Here is an 18930-nt window from a genome sequence, read left to right as displayed (position 1 = left end):
GGTAGGCTGTTACAACCTCTGGGATTTCCTCTGCTGATAAAATGTTGCACTTTGTTGAGACACAGACAGTGTTGGGACAGTTACTTTTTAAATGTAACTCGTTACATAATGCATATTAATACAATTGAACTATTTAGTTACAGTTACATATTGCCCATAAAATAAAGTAACTACAATAATATTACATAATATTATATTACTTTGTGTCCACAGCCTTAAGCTGTCACGTGTGAAACTACTACTTTATCACGTGACATGATTGTGTTGTTGGACAATGTGCAAATCTTGGTTATAAGCAAGGAGCTGGTGAATTAGCTTCATTCAGTAAGCTTCGTTACTTCGCAGTAGCTAGGCATTACTCAGTGGATCACTAACGAGATTAGTAACTTAGTTACTTAAAGTAATAATACTATGCAATATGAGACTCGTTACAGTAACTTCATTACTTAGGTAACGCATTACATTTGCAAGTAAATAACTTGAGTTATATTACCTGTTTTTTACAGCATATTTCATTATATTACTTCCTACCACAAAAGTAATAATAATATTAGTATTATGTAACGCATTACTACCCCCAACACTGTACACAGATCTTCCTGTGGTCAATGGAACCCTTCAGTAACCGTAGTTGCAAGTAAGTGCTGAATCGATCAGTTCTATATCTGGCTGGTCCCTTAGCATCCTTCTCCATTTCTCTACCTTTAAAGGTGAGCTTCATTTACTTAGCATTGGTGGAACTGTTACCTGGTGCCTGCATAAATTCAGATGCAATAGTTGTTGTATACTATGACAGACACCAACCCCTGCAGTTATCATAAGGTAGAAGTGAGAGGGGGTAGGCACCTGGGTGTAGTATACAAAGGAATACTGACTATAGAAGGATTTTATGTTGGTTGTAACCCCTTTTCTTTGCTAACTACTGTAGCTATTAGGACCCTTCCAATTATACATGGTATCCCCCTCCTAGTAACACCTCAAAGAGATGGAAAGAGTGAGAATACCCTTGACCAGGGATGCATACTCTGAACCAAACTAGCCTGACTTAGATATCCAGCAGTATATCCAATGGGCCAATCACTTCAGGTTTGAAGTATATTAACCACAAAAATGAACTATTGCTGAAACAATTGGAGCAGAAGCCACAGGATGTGTGAGTCATTTTGTGTTCACACTGTGCCAATGGAGCACTTTATTTTCTTATTAAATACCCTTTCCTTGATCACTGCACCACAATGCCAATTCTTCGTTACATGTGTGATTTGCATCTATAACATTCATTTATTTTCTATAGTAAATACACTAAATCACATGATTGCTGTCTTTTAAAATGTGTGCCATGATGTAGTGGGCCACTCTTGCAACCTTCCTTGGCTAGTACTGGGCAGCTTTATCTGCCATATAGCTCACTATGGCACATGGTACACCTGTGAGTATAGATACTCCCCTCCCCAAAAGTGACATCCATAGGGGGACTAAGTCCACATGCCTTAATTGTTTAATTGATGGGTTCTCCCACCAAGGGTCTGCTGACTGCTGTTGTCTATCCCAATGCCATTAGCACTCTGGCTGCCGCCTATCCCAATGCCATGGCTGCTGCCTATCCCAATACCATACGCACTCTGGTTGTCCAGACCTAAGCTATGGGCTGGAGCAAAGGGATCCTTGGCACCTCCAAACCTGGGAAAGCAGAACAATGACCAGGGGCCACACTTCACCCATTATGTTGGACTGTCTGCATACATACTCTCCCACCTTTCCAAAATACAAGTCATCCAGTAGATTGTATATAGAGAGTTGAGCTACATTACAAGTCTCCCTGTAGATAGTTAAGTCCCATTTCAAGTCATTCAGTTGAGAGTTCAGTAATGTAGCAAATCTCGCTGTAGAGTTCAGCTACATTACAAGACATCCAGTGGAGATCCACAGGAGTTATATAACAAGTTGCCTTTTTGTACATGATCAAAACACATGGTAGTGTGTCGTGCAGCCCAAGAAGCCAGGACGCAACACTGTGAGTATATTGAAAGTAAGAAAGAAATGTAATTTTCACTTATTTGCAACTCCATGCTGCCTTTATGAAACAAAACAATTTTTGCTTGTGGACATGCCCTCCACTATCAGTAGCCCATGGCCACATACCAAATTTGAGCAAAATTGCTTCAAGATATGCTGTATCATGCTTGCAAATAGTTACTAACTCAACTACTACATGCAAAGTTTGTAACAACCAAGCACCTATAGCAGCCTTTATGTTCATCTATTATCTGTATAATTGGTATACAACTTCTTTCCATTTGTCCATGGCTCCATGCCAAACCTGATAACTATGAGCATTGAGGTAAAAGAAACATACACTGTACAATGCAAAAAAACCTTGCATATCTATGGTATTAAAGCTTGTAAAGTTATTAAAGCTGCTACAAAGTTACAGTTTAGTACATCTAAAATGAAAGGTATACTACAGTTAGTTATCATGACTCCACTTGTAGTTATTGTTTAGCTTTGGTATAACGATTATTAACAGGTATGGACTCGTAGTGATGATCCACTGAGCTCTCCTGGACACCAGTGACTGAGTATGCTGGATTCTTTTCCATATTAACATCACCAGATTTATCTATTAGCTCATATGCTGACTCCTTAGCTGTTTGAGGTGCTGAATCCCTAAACATCACAAATTCTAAGTGAAATAATCTCTTAATACATCACTCACTGTTTTGATGTTTGAAGTTGTGTATTTTTTTTGTTTAACTGAACAATCCAAATCACCAATCCCACAATACAGACTATAGCCACTATCAACAAAACTGCAACAATAGCAATTCCAATTACGTGACCACCACATTCACAATTGCAGGAATCGTCAAGACGATTGTTGTCTAAAAAGCAGAAAAAGCACACTTATTTATTATGTCCAACTTAGCCACTCCAATAAAGTATACATGTTAATCAACAATGTAGGACATTTAAGAATAAGCAATACATTACTGGCCAACATACCAACTGAAGTTAGTAGTGACAAAGCACTTGATGCATATCGTGGATTCTGTGTAGAAAAGAGTATATGTCACATGGAATACATCAGCCATATCAGGGGCAGTGAAGCAGGCCAAAGACTGAGGGGGCCAGGCCAGCTGAGAGTTGAAGACCAAAAAAAAAAAAAAAAAAAAAAAAAAAAAGGTCACAGCCTGCTAACAATAGCTGCTCTCCACCAATTATATCTCCTTATTTATAACTACACATACGTAGCTAAGTAATTTGCTACACTGCTTCTCTGAATACTGTGACTGCTCTATTAGAGTATCCAGATCCTGACTGTTCTATTAGAGTATCTCGATCTTTTCTTGCAAACAGTGTCCCAAAAAAATTGGGGGGGGGATGACCCCCCTGTCTCCACCGCCTATGAGCCATATACATTAAATTGCATAGATAAGCCAATTGAAACTTCATTATTATATTTAACAATTTTTATATTCATAAGTAATTTGCTAATGCACCAAACCTATTCCAATCAATTAGTGTTGTTTTAGTTCTAAGGAACTAAAACTAAATCTAGTTTTAGTACAGCAATTTAATTCTAGTTCTAGTACACTAGAACTAAACTAAAATTGTGGTCTATTTTAGTTCTAAAACTAAAACTAAACTAAAATTCATTCAAATTTCGGTTCAAAAACTAGAACTAAACCAAAACTTTTTAAATTTTTAGGACAAGAACTAAAAGTTTTCTCAAGCAATCCTACATAAAAGGATATTGTACACTATATCCACTTAACACTTTTCTTTGAAGATGGTGATGCCTGGAAATGCTACCATAAAACATTGTTATTCAGCATTAATTCTGCTGATTTAGGTTATTTAAGCACAATTCTATTAGAGCTTTTGTTCATTTGCGCACAATGGCAAGTGAAAGTTGTGCTAAACCAGGTGGAAGGCCTAAGTCAAGTGGAGTGTGAACTACTTCAGGTACGATAAGATCAAGGACAAAAGTGTGTGTACTGTGAAAAGTACTGATGGTTTGATTTGTGGTATAAAAGAATTTAAAGGACAATATTCTATAAACTTGAAGAAACATTTGAAGACATGCCATACTGACACTTATAAATATTTTTGAAGCAGCTGAAATTGAAAAGACAAGGAAAAAGAAAGGAGAGTTTCTTCTAGCCAGTTGAAACAGTCCTCCTTGCCAATACATAGTTTAGGATCTAAATTGTGCAACCCTAACAGCAATAAACATAAGACTATTATACATTTCATCTTACAACCTTTATAGGTGCTAACAATGTACCACTGAATTTAGTAGATAACAGTGAATTTTGTGCATTAATTGAAGAATTGGATTCTTGGTACAGTTTGCCTCATCGATATAAAATGAGAAAAAATCTATCAAAACACCAAATCTAAAGTTTCTGGAAGTCTAGGGCATGCTACCAAGGTTAGTATATGTGAAGATATCTAACACTAAAACTAACACTAACTAAAAGTACAGAAATATGGGGTACCAGAACTAATACTAACTAAAACTATGGTAGAATTGAGATACTAGAACTAAAACTAACTAAAACTATGGTGGAATTGGGTATTAGAACTAAAACTAACTAAAACTTTAGGGGACTATGGGCAATAGAACTAGAACTAAACTAAAATGAATTTGCTGTACTAAAACAACACTACAATCAATATGTCTGGAGGCATAGGCTCTTGTGAACAGATAGTATGAAACACCTTTACTTAGAGGAGCATTGTAATAGGTTTTGCCATTCCATGTGCTTGTATTTCCATTTCCTAACATTACAGTTTAATGATATCTAATCCAAAACACCCAGCTGTAAAAAAAGTGTGCGGCCCTCAAAAAGGCTATGGTGAAAAAAGATGTGAAATCCAAGGTGGCGGCCAAGAAATGGCTGTGATGGTAGGTTAATGGTAAAACTTTTAATAACAACAATTCAGGTGAATTTTTGTGCCGCTTGGTCTTGGCAAAAAATTCACCTAAATTGCCGTTATTAAAATTTTTACCATTAACCTACCATCACAGCCATTTCTTGGCAGCCACCTTGGATTTCACATCTTTTTTCACCATAGCCTTTTTGAGGGCCGCACACTTTTTTTACAGCTGGGTTTTTGGGTTAGATTTCACTTCTTTTTGTATTTGTATACGCCAAAGCCGGCCATAGGCCGGCTTTGGGACTTCTTTAACCTGTCTTTTTTCTTTTCCACAGGAAGAAGAAAAGAGGAAGCAGATGTACTTTAAATAATTCTGATTTTATCAGTAAATGTACAAATTATATATATAACACATATATTTATTACAGAACTCTCCATGGTGGTTTCTTTGTAACTGAACACTCTACAAAGTGACTTCCTCTTGCTGCTCTCTCTACAGGGTGCATTGTTTGTAGCTGACAATCTACAAGTAACTTCTTCTAGCTGATCTCTCTACAGGGTGGTTTGTTTGTAGCTGAATTCTGTACAGGTGATTTGTTTGCAGCTGACCTCTTTACAGAATGGTTTCTTTGCAGCTGAACTCTCTTCTTCTAACTGATCTTTCTACAGGGCAATTTGTTTGTGGCTGAATTTTCTACAGGGTGATTTCTTTGCAGCTGAACTCTCTACATGGTGGTTTCTTTGTAACTGAACTCTCTACAAGGTAATTTCTTCTAGCTGATCTCTCTACAGAGAGATTTGTTTGTAGCTGAACTCTCTACAGGTGATTTGTTTGCAGCTGAACTCTCTACATGATGGTTCTTTGTAGCTGAACTCTCTACAAGGTAACTTCTTCTAGCTGATCTCTCTACAGGGAGATTTGTTTGTAGCTGACCTCTCTACAGGGTGATTTGTTTTTGTAGCTGAACTCTCTACAAGGTAACTGATGTCTCTACAAGGTCACTACTTTGTAGCTGAACTCTCTACATGGTGGTTTCTTTGTAACTGAACTCTCTATAGGGTGACTTCTTTTAGCTGATCTTTCTAGAGGGTGATTTGTTTGTAACTGAACTCTCTACAGGTGATTTGTTTGCAGCTGAACTCTCTACATGATGGTTTCTTTGTAGCTGAACTCTCCACAAGGTAATCTAGCTGATCTTTCTACAGGGTGATTTGTTGTAGCTGAACTCTCTACAAGGAAACTTCTTCTAGCTGATCTCTCTACAGGGAGATTTATTTGTAGCTGAACTCTATACGGGTGATTTGTTTGCAGCTGAACTCTCTACATGATGGTTCTTTGTAGCTGAACTCTCTACAAGGTGACTTCTTCTAGCTGACCTTTCCACAGGGAGATTTGTTTGTAGCTGAACTCTCTACAGGTGATTTGTTTGTAGCTGAACTCTCTACAAGGTAACTTCTTCTAGCTGATCTCTCTACAGAGAGATTTGTTTGTAGCTGAACTCTCTACAGGTGATTTGTTTGCACCTTAACTCTCTACATGATGGTTTCTTTGTAGCTGAACTCTCCACAAGGTAACTTCTTCTAGCTGATCTTTCTACAGGGTGATTTGTTTGTAGCTGAACTCTCTACAGGTGATTTGTTTGCAGCTGAACTCTCTACATGATGGTTTCTTTGTAGCTGAACTCTCTACAAGGTAACTTCTTCTAGTTGATCTCTCTACAGAGAGATTTGTTAGTAGCTGAACTCTCTACAGGTGATTTGTTTGCATCTTAACTCTCTACATGATGGTTTCTTTGTAGCTGAACTCTCCACAAGGTAACTTCTTCTAGCTGATCTTTCTACAGGGTGATTTGTTTGTAGCTGAACTCTCTACAGGTGATTTTTTTGCAGCTGAACTCTCTACATGATGGTTTCTTTGTAGCTGAACTCTCTACAAGGTAACTGATGTCTCTACAAGGTCACTAGTTTGTAGCTGAACTCTCTACATGGTAGTTTCTTTGTAACTGAACTCTCTACAGGGTGACTTCTTTTAGCTGATCTTCCTAGAGGGTGAATTGTTTGTAGCTGAACTCTCTACAGGTGATTTGTTTGCAGCTGAACTCTCTACATGATGATTTCTTTCTAGCTGAACTCTCTACAAGGTAACTTCTTCTAGTTGATCTCTCTACAGAGAGATTTGTTAGTAGCTGAACTCTCTACAGGTGATTTGTTTGCATCTTAACTCTCTACATGATGGTTTCTTTGTAGCTGAACTCTCCACAAGGTAACTTCTTCTAGCTGATCTTTCTACAGGGTGATTTGTTTGTAGCTGAACTCTCTACAGGTGATTTTTTTGCAGCTGAACTCTCTACATGATGGTTTCTTTGTAGCTGAACTCTCTACAAGGTAACTGATGTCTCTACAAGGTCACTAGTTTGTAGCTGAACTCTCTACATGGTGGTTTCTTTGTAACTGAACTCTCTACAGGGTGACTTCTTTTAGCTGATCTTCCTAGAGGGTGAATTGTTTGTAGCTGAACTCTCTACAGGTGATTTGTTTGCAGCTGAACTCTCTACATGATGGTTTCTTTCTAGCTGAACTCTCAACAAGGTAACTTCTTCTAGCTGATCTCTTTACAGGGAGGTTTGTTTGTAGTTGACCTCTCTACAGGGTGATTTTTTTTGTAGCTGAACTTTCTACATACAAAGTGACTTGTTCTAGCTGGTCTCTCTACAGGATGACTTGTTTCTAGCTGATCTCTCTGCAGGGTTACTTGTTTCTAGCTGAACTCTACCGGGTGATCTGTTCGTAGCTGAACTTTCTACAGGATGATTTGTTTACAGCTGAACTATCTACATGGTGGTTTCTTTGAAGCTGAATTCTCTACAAGGTGACTTCTTCTAGCTGAACTCTCTATAGGGTGATATTCTCGTAGCTGAACTCTCTGCAGGGTGATTCGTTTGCAGCTGAACTTTCTACATGATGGTTTGTTCATAACTGAACTCTCTACAAGGTAACCTCTTCTAGCTGATCTCTTTACAGGATAACTTGTTTCTAGCTGAACTCTCTACATGGTGATTTGTTGGTAGCTAAACTCTCTACAATTCGATTTGTTTGCAGCTGAACTCTCTACATGGTGGTTTCTTTGTAGCTGAACTCTCTACAAGGTAGCTTCTTCTAGCTGATCTCTCTACAGGGAGATTTATATGTAGCTGAACTCTCTACAGGTGATTTGTTTGCAGCTGAACTCTCTACATGATGGTTTGTTTGCAGCTGATCTCTCTACAAGGTAACTTCTTCTAGTTGATTTCTGTACAAGGTGACTTGTTTCTAGCTGATCTCTCTACAGGGTGATTTGTTTGTAGCTGAACTCTGTACAGTTTGATTTGTTTGCAGTGGAACTTTCTACATGGTTGTTTCTTTGTAGCTGAACTCTCTACAAGGTAACTTCTTCTAGTTGATCTCTCTACAGGATGACTTGTTTCTAGCTGAACTCTTGACAGGATGATCTGTTGATAGCTGAATTCTCTACATGGTAGTTTCTTTGTAGCTAACTCTTTACAAGGTGACTTTTTCTAGCTGATCTATCTATAGGGTGATTTGTTTGTAGCTGAACTATCTATAGGGTGATTTGAACTCTCTACAAGGTGATGTTTTCTAGTTGATCTCTCTACTTAGTCTGGATGACTTGTTTCTAGCTGAACTCTCTACAGTGTGATCTGTTAAGTTTCTACCTGATCTCTCTATAGAGTTATATCTTGTTTGTATAGCTGAACTCTTTTACATGGTGGTTCTTTGATTGGTTGCTGAACTCTTTCTCCACGGTGACTTGTTTGTACTACAGAGTGACTTGTTTGTAGCTGAACTCTCTACAGAGTGAGTTACTTGTAGCTGAACATTGCTTAAAATGACTTGTTTGTAGCTGATCTAGATGAACTCTCTACTGGGTAGCTTTTTTTGTAGCTGAACCCTTTACACAGTGATTTGTTTGTGGCTGAATTCTCTACAGAGTGACTTGTAGCTGAACTCTCTACAAGGTGACTTGTTTATCGCTGAATTCTCTTCAGTGTGACTTATAATGTTCTGAATCTCTACAGCAACATATTTGTAGCTGAATTCTCTACAGGGTGACTTGCTTGTAGCTGAATTGTCTATAAGATTAACTGTATGTAGCTGAACTCCCTACAGAATAACTTGCAATGTAATATAATTCTATAATGGAGTAAGTTATAAACGTAGCTGAATGCTTTATTAGGGTGACTGTTCTATTAGAGTATCTCGATCTCGCATATGCTACACGTAGTTGGCTTTGGAATCATACCTCAGTGGTTTGTAATCCGATTCTTCTGTACTACTGCAAGTACTTTCTATGATAATTATTCCAGCTACATACTGATTTTCAGCTCACTACTCTAAGCGGTTTGCCTGGTAGGCGTGAAAACTAATAGTTTTTTATTCATAAAAATCGATCGCGTAATTGTGACACAGGTTGGGTTTTGTGTTATATCTCGATGGCCTTTAACTGGATTCCTTTCAAACCACAAAAAGGCACTCCTACGATAGTTACTCCATCTACATAGCAATTTTCAGCTCATTCCTTCAAGCGGTTTACCCTGTGGGCGTGACAGACCTTCGACCGGCTTATTTTACGCAAGTAATCTGTAATAACTCCGTGAATGTTCATCGGAGCCCTACCAAACTTGGTACTGAGGTTCGCCTTAATGAGCCCTTTAAGTGTGACAAATTTCAGCCCGATTGGAACACGCATTCGTGTTTTATTTCGGATTTTGCAAAGTGTGCGAAAAGGAGTAGAAGAAAAAAACGAAGAAAAAAAACCCAAACTTTGGCCGCTCGTATCTCGGAAATGGCTGGAGCGATTTTCTTCAAATTTGGAATGTGGACTCCCCTACCTAACCGGCACCTCTGTAGCAACTTTGGTTTCAATCGGATAAGGAATCATGGAGCTACAAAGGTGTGAAAAAAATCGCGTTTACTTTCTTCCTGTAAATATACTCACGGTGTGGCGCGCCGGCTTCTTGGGCCTCACGACACACTACCGTGTGTCTTGATATCAACTCACCATATCAAAATGACTGGCAGCATAGGCCCTTATGAATATATGGTATGAAACACCTTTACTGAGAGGAGAATTGTAATAGGTTTTACCATTCCATGTGCTTGTATTTCCATTCCCCAATATTACAGTTTTCTCCCACTGGTCTTCAATTGTGTTATCCTTTACAACTGCAACATACATGGTGTGGCCAATTGATTCAGAATAACTGACAAGATCACTGTCTGGTATTAAAGAAGGAGTCACATTTCCATCCATGGTCACAACAACAACCCAGTGGCTAAAACCATAACAAGCAACACAGGATTACATTGTGGTTAAAAATATCACATGGTATGGTAGTACTGTATAACAGGGATCATGAAGGTTGCACTTCCTAATAAAATAATTGATCAGAAACCAGCCTAAAATAATACATTTATGATGCCGCGGCAAGCTCTCATAAGTACCTTCAGCACGACTTACAATGCTTTCTAATAGGTTGATACAAAATATTAAAATTGCTGTTCAGTGGAACCTTCTACTGACTGACTAAATAACTGATGCCTTCAAAATAACTGCTAAGCCTATGTATATAAGGGCTTGGTTTTCACTGATAGTTCAGATGTCTTTAGGCATATCACAATACACACAATGGATGCATCATGGACCAAACATTGTGACCCATATCTTTTTGCTGACAGCACAAAGTGTCGATATGCAGTAGTACTTAAAGGCTTCCCTATGTGCTGACTATCACATTTAGAATGGAAATTGTCTGACTGTGTATATTGTACTGACTGGATTGACTGTAAAGGCACTTCTAATATTTTTTTCTTTTGTAATGCTGTATAACGGGCTGAACATATTACAGAGTGTAAAATTCATTTGGTGGGGGTGCACGTGGAGACACAAAATGAATGTTATGATAATTATGTATGGTGCCATTCTGTTATTTTTATGCTATATGTACCAGTACTTAATGCACATTATAAATGGAGCTGTTATGTCAATACACTATCAGAGTTAGAGAAAAGAGATTTATCTACGTATGCCATTACACTTGCACTGCATGTGGTCTAAGCAAGTAACAGAGGTATTGTGTCTAATAAAATGTTATATATATATCATGTACACTGTAAAAATATTCCACTGTTAGGAAGCAAGGACTACTTACCACTTTAGTTTCATAGCATTAATGAATGTATCACTTTCATGCCTGAGATCAAAGGAGCCACCCAGGCTATATACATTTGCAATGTAGCAAGTTGGTGACTTTTCCCAAACTACATCTGAATGTAAGTCATGCATACTAATCATGTGAGTGTAAATCTATTTCACAATCAATTTTCAGCCTTAATGTCTATACGATCGCTGCCTGGTTGTAGCCCTGGCTTGGATTAGGCCATGAAAACCACTCAAAAGCATTTTGTTGTCCTCACTATTCTATGAGTTGAAAAACGTTGAGCTAAGGTGAGAACTAGTGCTACAGCAAGCGTTTCCACACATTTTTGAATACAGACCCACACCCACATTACTGATACAACGAAGCTGCCACTTTACATGAAAATACAAGAAAGCTTACCTTTAATAAGTATGCCATAATCGATACAATAGTACTGATTAAAACATTAAACTCGCATAACTGAAATTTTGCGTGATATCTCTAGGATTTGTCCATTCAACATAGCCATACATAGTCAGACCATACCAGCTACTGACCCATATTTAAATCTTTCCTGCATTTATGTTAGAGTTAAAGCACCACCGTGCGTGTGTACGGAAAATACAGTACAAGGGGGTGTGTTGAGAGACTAATACAGCACTAAGTGAAGCCGAGTGTTGTATTTGCCTCGATACACCTCCCAAGTACTGTATTTTTCATACACACAAGCAAGGCGGTGCATTAAGTGTTATATTGTACTTCCTGGTTGTCTGGCTCGGGGTGATTTTCTCTAGTACTCAAACCTAGTGGCACATCACTTTTGGGAAAATTGTACGTAAACAGTATTACTGTACTGTTTGATATGGTTGAATGTCAGAGAACATTCTGAATAAAGGTATTGCAAGAGAGGCTTGCTATTAAGCATTAATGCATCAAATATTCAAATTATGTTGGATATGGAATTTAACAGAACTTGTTTACTTTGAGTGATAATTATTCCTTGGTGTATAACAGGTGCTGGCCATGGGATAGCACTTATTAGTATGGTGATTAGGCTTGCACCAATTATGCCGGCATAATTTCGAGGATAATAGGCTGGCAAAAGCATCAAGCATTATGTCAGCATAATAGGATGATTTTCAAGAATTCTAAATAAACTGTGCAATGCGCCCGCCACAAATACTGTACAACATGAGCACACTGCAAATTATTACTGCATTTCATATCAAAAAACCTTGCATTGTTATTATTTTACTATTTCTTGACTGATTATTCACACTTTATGGTAATAAGATCAAGATACTCTAATAGAGCAGTCAGTTACTCTAATACAGCAGTCAGCAAATACAGATTATACTCTAATAAACAGTCAGTTCTAGAGCATAATCACAATTTTGAGAGCATAATTTTGAGCATAATAGGCTGGATTATTGAGCACTGCTCAAAAGCATAATAGGCAATTTTCAAAGCATATTTGGCTCAAGCCTAATAGTGATATCTTTAGTGAGAGCAAATACAGTTTTGCATTTCCAATTGCAACAGTCAGAAATGAGGCTATGCATGTACGTAATCCAAATGCTACTTGCCATAAGTGCAATCAACTATGCAAACCCTAGCATAATTATAACCACTTTTTGGCACCTCATGTTAAATGGACCTGGAGATGTGGTCATTACTTTTGACTGAATGCACAACAACTACTAGGGTACAGGTATATATTAAGCACCTCCTTTTTGGGCCAATATGGTATTTTTCTGCTATCACAATTTGTATCAAAACAATTGTAGCAGTTTGCTGCTAGCCACCATGTATAAAACATTCTATACAAGGTACCCTGTACATACCTGATTGGTTCATCATAGAAATTTGGCAACACAAATCTGATGTTAACAGCATAACTTGTTTCGTTGATTCTGAATGATTCAACTGCACTGGCCAATAGCTTAGTAAAGTCTGCAACTGTGTATCAACAACTATTGAATCACAGTTGTTGAGCATATACATATGCAAACTAACCTTCAATTATTAAACTAGTAGATATATACACAGCATCAGATACCTCATTATTATATACTCCACAAGAATATTGTCCACCGTGTTGGTCAGGATCCAACTGTGTTATAACTAGCTGAGATGTGGTGGAGTCCACCACTTTTACTTGTACAATATTTTCATTTATTAAGTTGCTGTCCTTAAACCAAGCAAATGTTAAACTGTTGGGTGAATCATAATCATTTATAGCAGAGCAATTCAGAGTAAATGACTGTCCAACAATAGCATAATAGACTGAATCAAATGGTTTTACTACTGGAGGACCTATACATAATGATGCATAAAATAACTAAATACAAACAGACAACATAAATAAACAAGAAAGATTTAATACTGGCTTGATAATGAATAAAAGATCATGAAAGTTATATATCAAAGATTTTGCGCAACATTTACACAAGTATAATAATGATGCATGCATGTGGTCTCACCAAATACAACAACTTGTGCTCTCTCTGACTCAGCTACATGACTTGTCCCATTCACATATACACCATAACTAGCAGTACAGTAATACTCATCCTCATCATCTTGTGTAACCGATGATATAGTTAGTGTAGGCGTGTTGACTCCTTTGGCATTGTTATTAATCATCCTTCTACTACTTCTCCTCCACTGATACATAATGGGGCCACTAGCTGTGGCATTACAGGATAAGGTGATGCTATCATTCTCATATACAACTGTGAAGTTATCAGGATACTCTGTGATTGAGGCAATCACTACAAAACAATTAATCACAATAAACTTTGCACGACAATATATTTTTCACATCTAAGCCAATGGAATTTCATTTACAACAAGAAATCCATGTATAGACACTGCTCTTACCAGTGGAATCTACTATATGTCCTTCAATGGAAATTTTGTCATCTACTTTAATATGAAGATTAAGAAGAGGTAATAGAGATATGACAATATTAAAAGTTTCATTGAATTCAACTATGTCATCTCTATACACTGTTATGTTTGAGGATTTAATAATATCTCCAGGATTAAATGTTACATCAAAAGCTCTAGAATTAAAATCAGAGGTACCTATAACACAATCAGATGAAGATGCAATAATAATAAAAATAGACAACATTACTTGCAGACACTGGTGACTGTTCTAATGGAGTAACAGTGACATCAAATGGTCTACTGGATGTTCCTCCAACTAGTTCCAATGTTACCAGTACAAATCCTGTATCTTCTGAACCAGTGTATTGTGTTTGTGTGAACTGCACTGTTATATCTGTGATAACATTTATGTAAATAATTACTTTGCAAATGTTTAAGCTTACCAGTAGAATCCAGTATTATTCCAGTTGCACTAGTAACAGAACCAGCTACTATTCCAGGACCAAGTGATGATGGTACATTCAAGTTCATACTAAACATCTCATCTCCCTCAACAATACTATCACTCATCACTGGTACTCTCACTGTAGTGGTAGTGGCATTAGCAGGAATTGTAGCAGTGAGACGAGTAGGACGGAAGTCGTTTTCTTCTGCAAATTACTTAATTTTTACTTTTGCATAACACATAGACATATTAACTAAAGTGAACATAGCTAATTTTAAACAAATGATTTATTGTATGGAAGCTAAACCAATAGCAACAATGACTTTATTCTTTAAGGATAGGATGATACAAGCCATAATTAGTTTTTGCTATATCTGTGTATAACTGTAGACAGAATTGTTAATTGTTTCAAAAATGGCTTTATCTAATTAGCTAATAATACTTATAAGTATCCACTGACCTATTACATTTATTCCACGTAGACTGACATATATTTTAATATTTCTATCAAAACTTCCTCCCAACATCACAATACTGACTAACACTTCACCAGATGATTCTGATCCACTAAAACTTGTTGATGAAAACTGAATACGAAGAACTAATTGAAAGAAAGTAAGTTTATATCAATCTCAAAAATGCCTAGTATTCCATAACTATCAGAAATGAAAATTAATGCTTAATTGCATTAAAAGTGTTGTTCAAGACAAATAAGATTTACTGTACATTATAGAGAAAATCTGCTAGCCATTGTTTACAAAGATGACCTGCCATTTACTGCGCACAAAAGTAAACATGATAAACTCAAGACAATTATGTATGTGTGGCTGTTCTAGAAATGAATATTACACCTAATTGTCTTGTTCTGTAACCTGCCAACAAGAGAATCTGTGCAGTTACTCACAACTAAGTATTCTGGATGTGGAAAAAACTGGATTCCCTACTTCCTTGTGTTTCTCTCTTCCTCACCAAAATTTTTGATCACATGGTACTGTACACAACTTGGATCATGTGATGCAATTATTGAATGTTTCTCAATGTCAACTGCTGATTTACAATGAATATATCATGCTACCTACGTATGCACTACTTGTCTCTTGCCTGTAATAATGGGTGCTGCTGTCCTAGGAAATTTTGGGTGGGCATCTGCCACTGCTCTAATTGGGTGACTGTATATAGTAATAGAGTAAATGACTGCACTATTAGAGCAACTCTCTGTTTAGTGCCAACAATTAGCAATAACCACACATTGGCTTGGCCTTACTGGCTACAGTACTACCACTGTACAAGGCTAACAATGTTTAGGCTAGAATTTTATCTATTAGCTAGAAGTGAAAATTTTCCATCATGCCTGATTCTCTTAGCAATGTAAAGTTTTGCTCAAAGTTGTCGGTGGATCAAGTAACCACCTCATATGGGATTTCTACATCTTTCTGACTCCTTGCTACACAGACTTTATTTAACCTTACCGCAGGTCCCTAGACGAATGATAAATAAAAGTATGTCAGTATAATCAGCAGATCCTCAGCCATGACTCAAAGAATTTATTATATTAAACTTGGATTGTTGTGATGGATATACAAGTGTAAATAATTTTAAAAAGTAGAACACTTATAAATAACATCAGTGCAACTATACCGTCATCATCAATGATAGTCACACTGGTAGTATCAGACTTGATGGTTATTGGTAAACAAGTTGATATCAGTCTAATAGTAATGGAGAACATCGTATCTCCATCTTGTCTTGTGTTATTATTGATATTCACATCAAATGATGATGATGTCACTCCACTACTAATAGTCACATTAAACACTAGTGGAGCTCCTGATCTATCATAGTCAATACCAGCTGTAGTAGAATATCCCTCAACTTTACATCAACAATTAATAACTATTACCTTTGGCTGATCTATCATTCACACTAACTTCTACTATAACATCTTCAGAGGTTGTCCTGTTTAGTATTAGACCAACTGATAATGGAGTCATGTTCTCTTCAATAAAATATTGTGATTGGTCAAATGACAACATTACACCTGTTGGTCAGTAATAACACAACATAATCACTAGCACTTCTCCTACCATCATCATCTCTTATCATCACTTCACTAGTATCATCACTTCCACTAATAACTCCACAAGGTGAGGATGGAACACTAAGTGTTAGTGTAAATGTTTCATCACATTCTGCAATGTTGTCATCAATGATGTTTATAGTGAATGATGTTGACATTATATGAGCTGGTACAGTAATAGCGATAATCCTTTGACTTCTGTAATCATTTCCTCCTACATTCAAATAGAAATTAGGTCTATAAACTCAATCCTAAAACAAAAACAGCCTTGGAGCTGTAAAAAAGTGTGCTGCCAAGCAAAGTAGAATCAATCAAACAAAGCTTATTCAACATGACTGGTAAGAACAAGGACTCATATCAAGTTGCGGCCAATTAGATTGGAATATTACCATGATCAATCTGTTAAACAGCTGGTAAGAACAAGGACTGACATCAAGTTGCGGCCAGGTGAATGCAGTATTACCCATTCTCTTTGCATCTAACTATATAATAAAACTAGAGCAATTACACATGCAACTGTTATTAAATTGTCGTTAGGCTACTTTTTAAAATCACACACTACAAAAAAGGCCAAATGACAATTTAATAACAGTCGTATGTGTATTTGCTCTAGTGTTATTATACCAACACACACGGTAGTGTGTCATGCAGCCAAAGAAGCTGGCACGCCACACTGTGAGTATATTAACAGGAAGAAAGAAAACACTATTTTCACACCTTTGTAACTCCATGATCTCTTATCCAATTGAAACCAAAGTTGCTACAGAATTGCCAGCTATGTAGGGGAGTCTACATTCCATATTTGAAAAATATCGTTCCAGCCATTTCCGAAATACAAGTGGCCAAAGTTTGGGGTTTTTCTACATTTTTTCTTCATCTCCTACTTCTGCTTTTCGCACACTTTGCAAAATCCGCCATAAAACACAAATTTGTGCTCCAATCAGGCTGAAATTTGGAACACTTAAAGGGCTCATTAATGGATCTCAGTACCAAGATTGGTAGGAATCCAATGAACATTCATGGAGTTATGACCGATTTTTCAGGTAAAATAAGGTTGAAGTCTGTCATGCCCACAGGGTAAACCCCTTGAAGGAATGAGGTGAAAATTGCTATGTAGATGGATAGGGACCCGCCAATTATGCTCATAATTTTACCTATTATGCTGTGCTGCACTGCTCAAATATTTACCTATTATACTTAAATTTATGCTCAATACTTACCTATTATGCTCAAATTATTCCCAATTATTTATGCCTCAGTTCTCATGCTCTGCTAATAATTTCCAGTTTATGGATAAATAACAAGTGGCTGAAGCACAAACTTACTTGTCAAAATGCATATCACAGAAAAGATCGATATACTCTAATAGAACAGTCAGCTATGTGACTGTTCTATTAGAGTTAGAGTTACTGACTGTTCTATTAGAGTATATCGATCTTTCAGTGATAGCTATTTTGATAAGCAAGAATTCATACAAATATTCTACCTATTATGCTAGCATTATGCTCAATGCTTTCAGGCACCTATTATGCTCATAATTATGCCAGCATAATCGGCGGGTCCCTATAGATGGAGTAACTATCGTAGGAGTTCCTTTTGGTGGTTTGAAAGAAATCCAGGTAAAGGCCATCAAGATATGACACAAAACCCAACCTGTGTCACAATTACGCGATTAATTTTTATGAATAAAAAACCTTTAGTTTTCACGCCTACCAGGCAAACCGCTGAGAGAAATGAGCTGAAAATTGGTGTGCAGCTGGAACAATTATCATAGAAAGTCCTTGCAGTAGTACAGAAGAATCGGATTACAAACTACTGAGTTACGATTCAAAACACAACTACATGTAGCAAATGCGAGAACGAGATACTCTAATAGAACAGTCACCCTAATAGAGCATTCAGCTACATTTCAAATTTACTCCATTATAGAATTATATACACTTCAAATTATTCTGTAGGGAGTTCAGCTACAAAGAGTGAGAGAGAGCCATCATTACATGAGAAAATATGTACAGGAATAAAAAAGAAAGAAGCATGTGTAACCTCGGACTGCATGCGACCACAGAGTAGGCTGCCTAGAGCACTACTGTGGGCATGGCAAGGTACAAAAAGAGAACACACACACACACACACACACACACAATTATTATACACATACAATTACAATGATAATTACAATATTAGCTAACTAGTATCTAGTTCGGACACCACTCTTTTCATTGTCTCGTCATGAAAACTCTCTGAGAGGCAGAGATACTGGCAGAGGCTGCTTCATCTAACCAACTCCTGATTCCACTTTTTGATGTGTTTAACTCAGGAAGGATAAATCTAAACAAATTGACCAAGTTCTGAGACTTGGTAATGCCTCAATACTGTTACCTCAATTGTTTCATAATAATTAGTGATGTTGAGGCGATCAAATTCAGCCAACA

General features: G+C 37.1%; 2 protein-coding genes and 1 long non-coding RNA gene across 3 annotated transcripts; all 3 read right to left on the bottom strand.

Annotated features, from left to right (window-relative positions):
- Positions 1-2296: 2296 nt before the first annotated feature.
- Positions 2297-3088, bottom strand: LOC136266928 (uncharacterized). The gene is made up of 3 exons (XR_010706380.1): positions 3004-3088; positions 2717-2882; positions 2297-2667 (listed from the first exon to the last, which is right to left on the bottom strand). It is a non-coding gene; the product is annotated as an uncharacterized lncRNA (long non-coding RNA).
- Positions 3089-9934: 6846 nt separating this feature from the next.
- Positions 9935-13727, bottom strand: LOC136267684 (uncharacterized). Its single transcript, XM_066062831.1, has 4 exons — positions 13565-13727; positions 13098-13397; positions 12926-13040; positions 9935-10217 (listed from the first exon to the last, which is right to left on the bottom strand). Exons 1-4 carry the CDS (start codon positions 13725-13727, stop codon positions 9935-9937), a joined length of 861 nt encoding a protein of 286 aa, XP_065918903.1.
- Positions 13728-14122: 395 nt separating this feature from the next.
- Positions 14123-16678, bottom strand: LOC136267683 (extracellular matrix protein 3-like). Its single transcript, XM_066062830.1, has 6 exons — positions 16506-16678; positions 16322-16459; positions 16060-16272; positions 14882-15022; positions 14420-14626; positions 14123-14370 (listed from the first exon to the last, which is right to left on the bottom strand). Exons 1-6 carry the CDS (start codon positions 16654-16656, stop codon positions 14183-14185), a joined length of 1038 nt encoding a protein of 345 aa, XP_065918902.1. The 5' UTR covers positions 16657-16678; the 3' UTR covers positions 14123-14182.
- Between the last annotated feature and the right edge of the window lie 2252 nt (positions 16679-18930).

The sequence above is a fragment of the Dysidea avara genome, chromosome 9 (assembly GCF_963678975.1).
Source record: "Dysidea avara chromosome 9, odDysAvar1.4, whole genome shotgun sequence".
Taxonomy (NCBI): domain Eukaryota; kingdom Metazoa; phylum Porifera; class Demospongiae; order Dictyoceratida; family Dysideidae; genus Dysidea; species Dysidea avara.
Note: the sequence above shows the minus strand (reverse complement) of the source record. Positions and strands in the feature narration are given on the sequence as shown.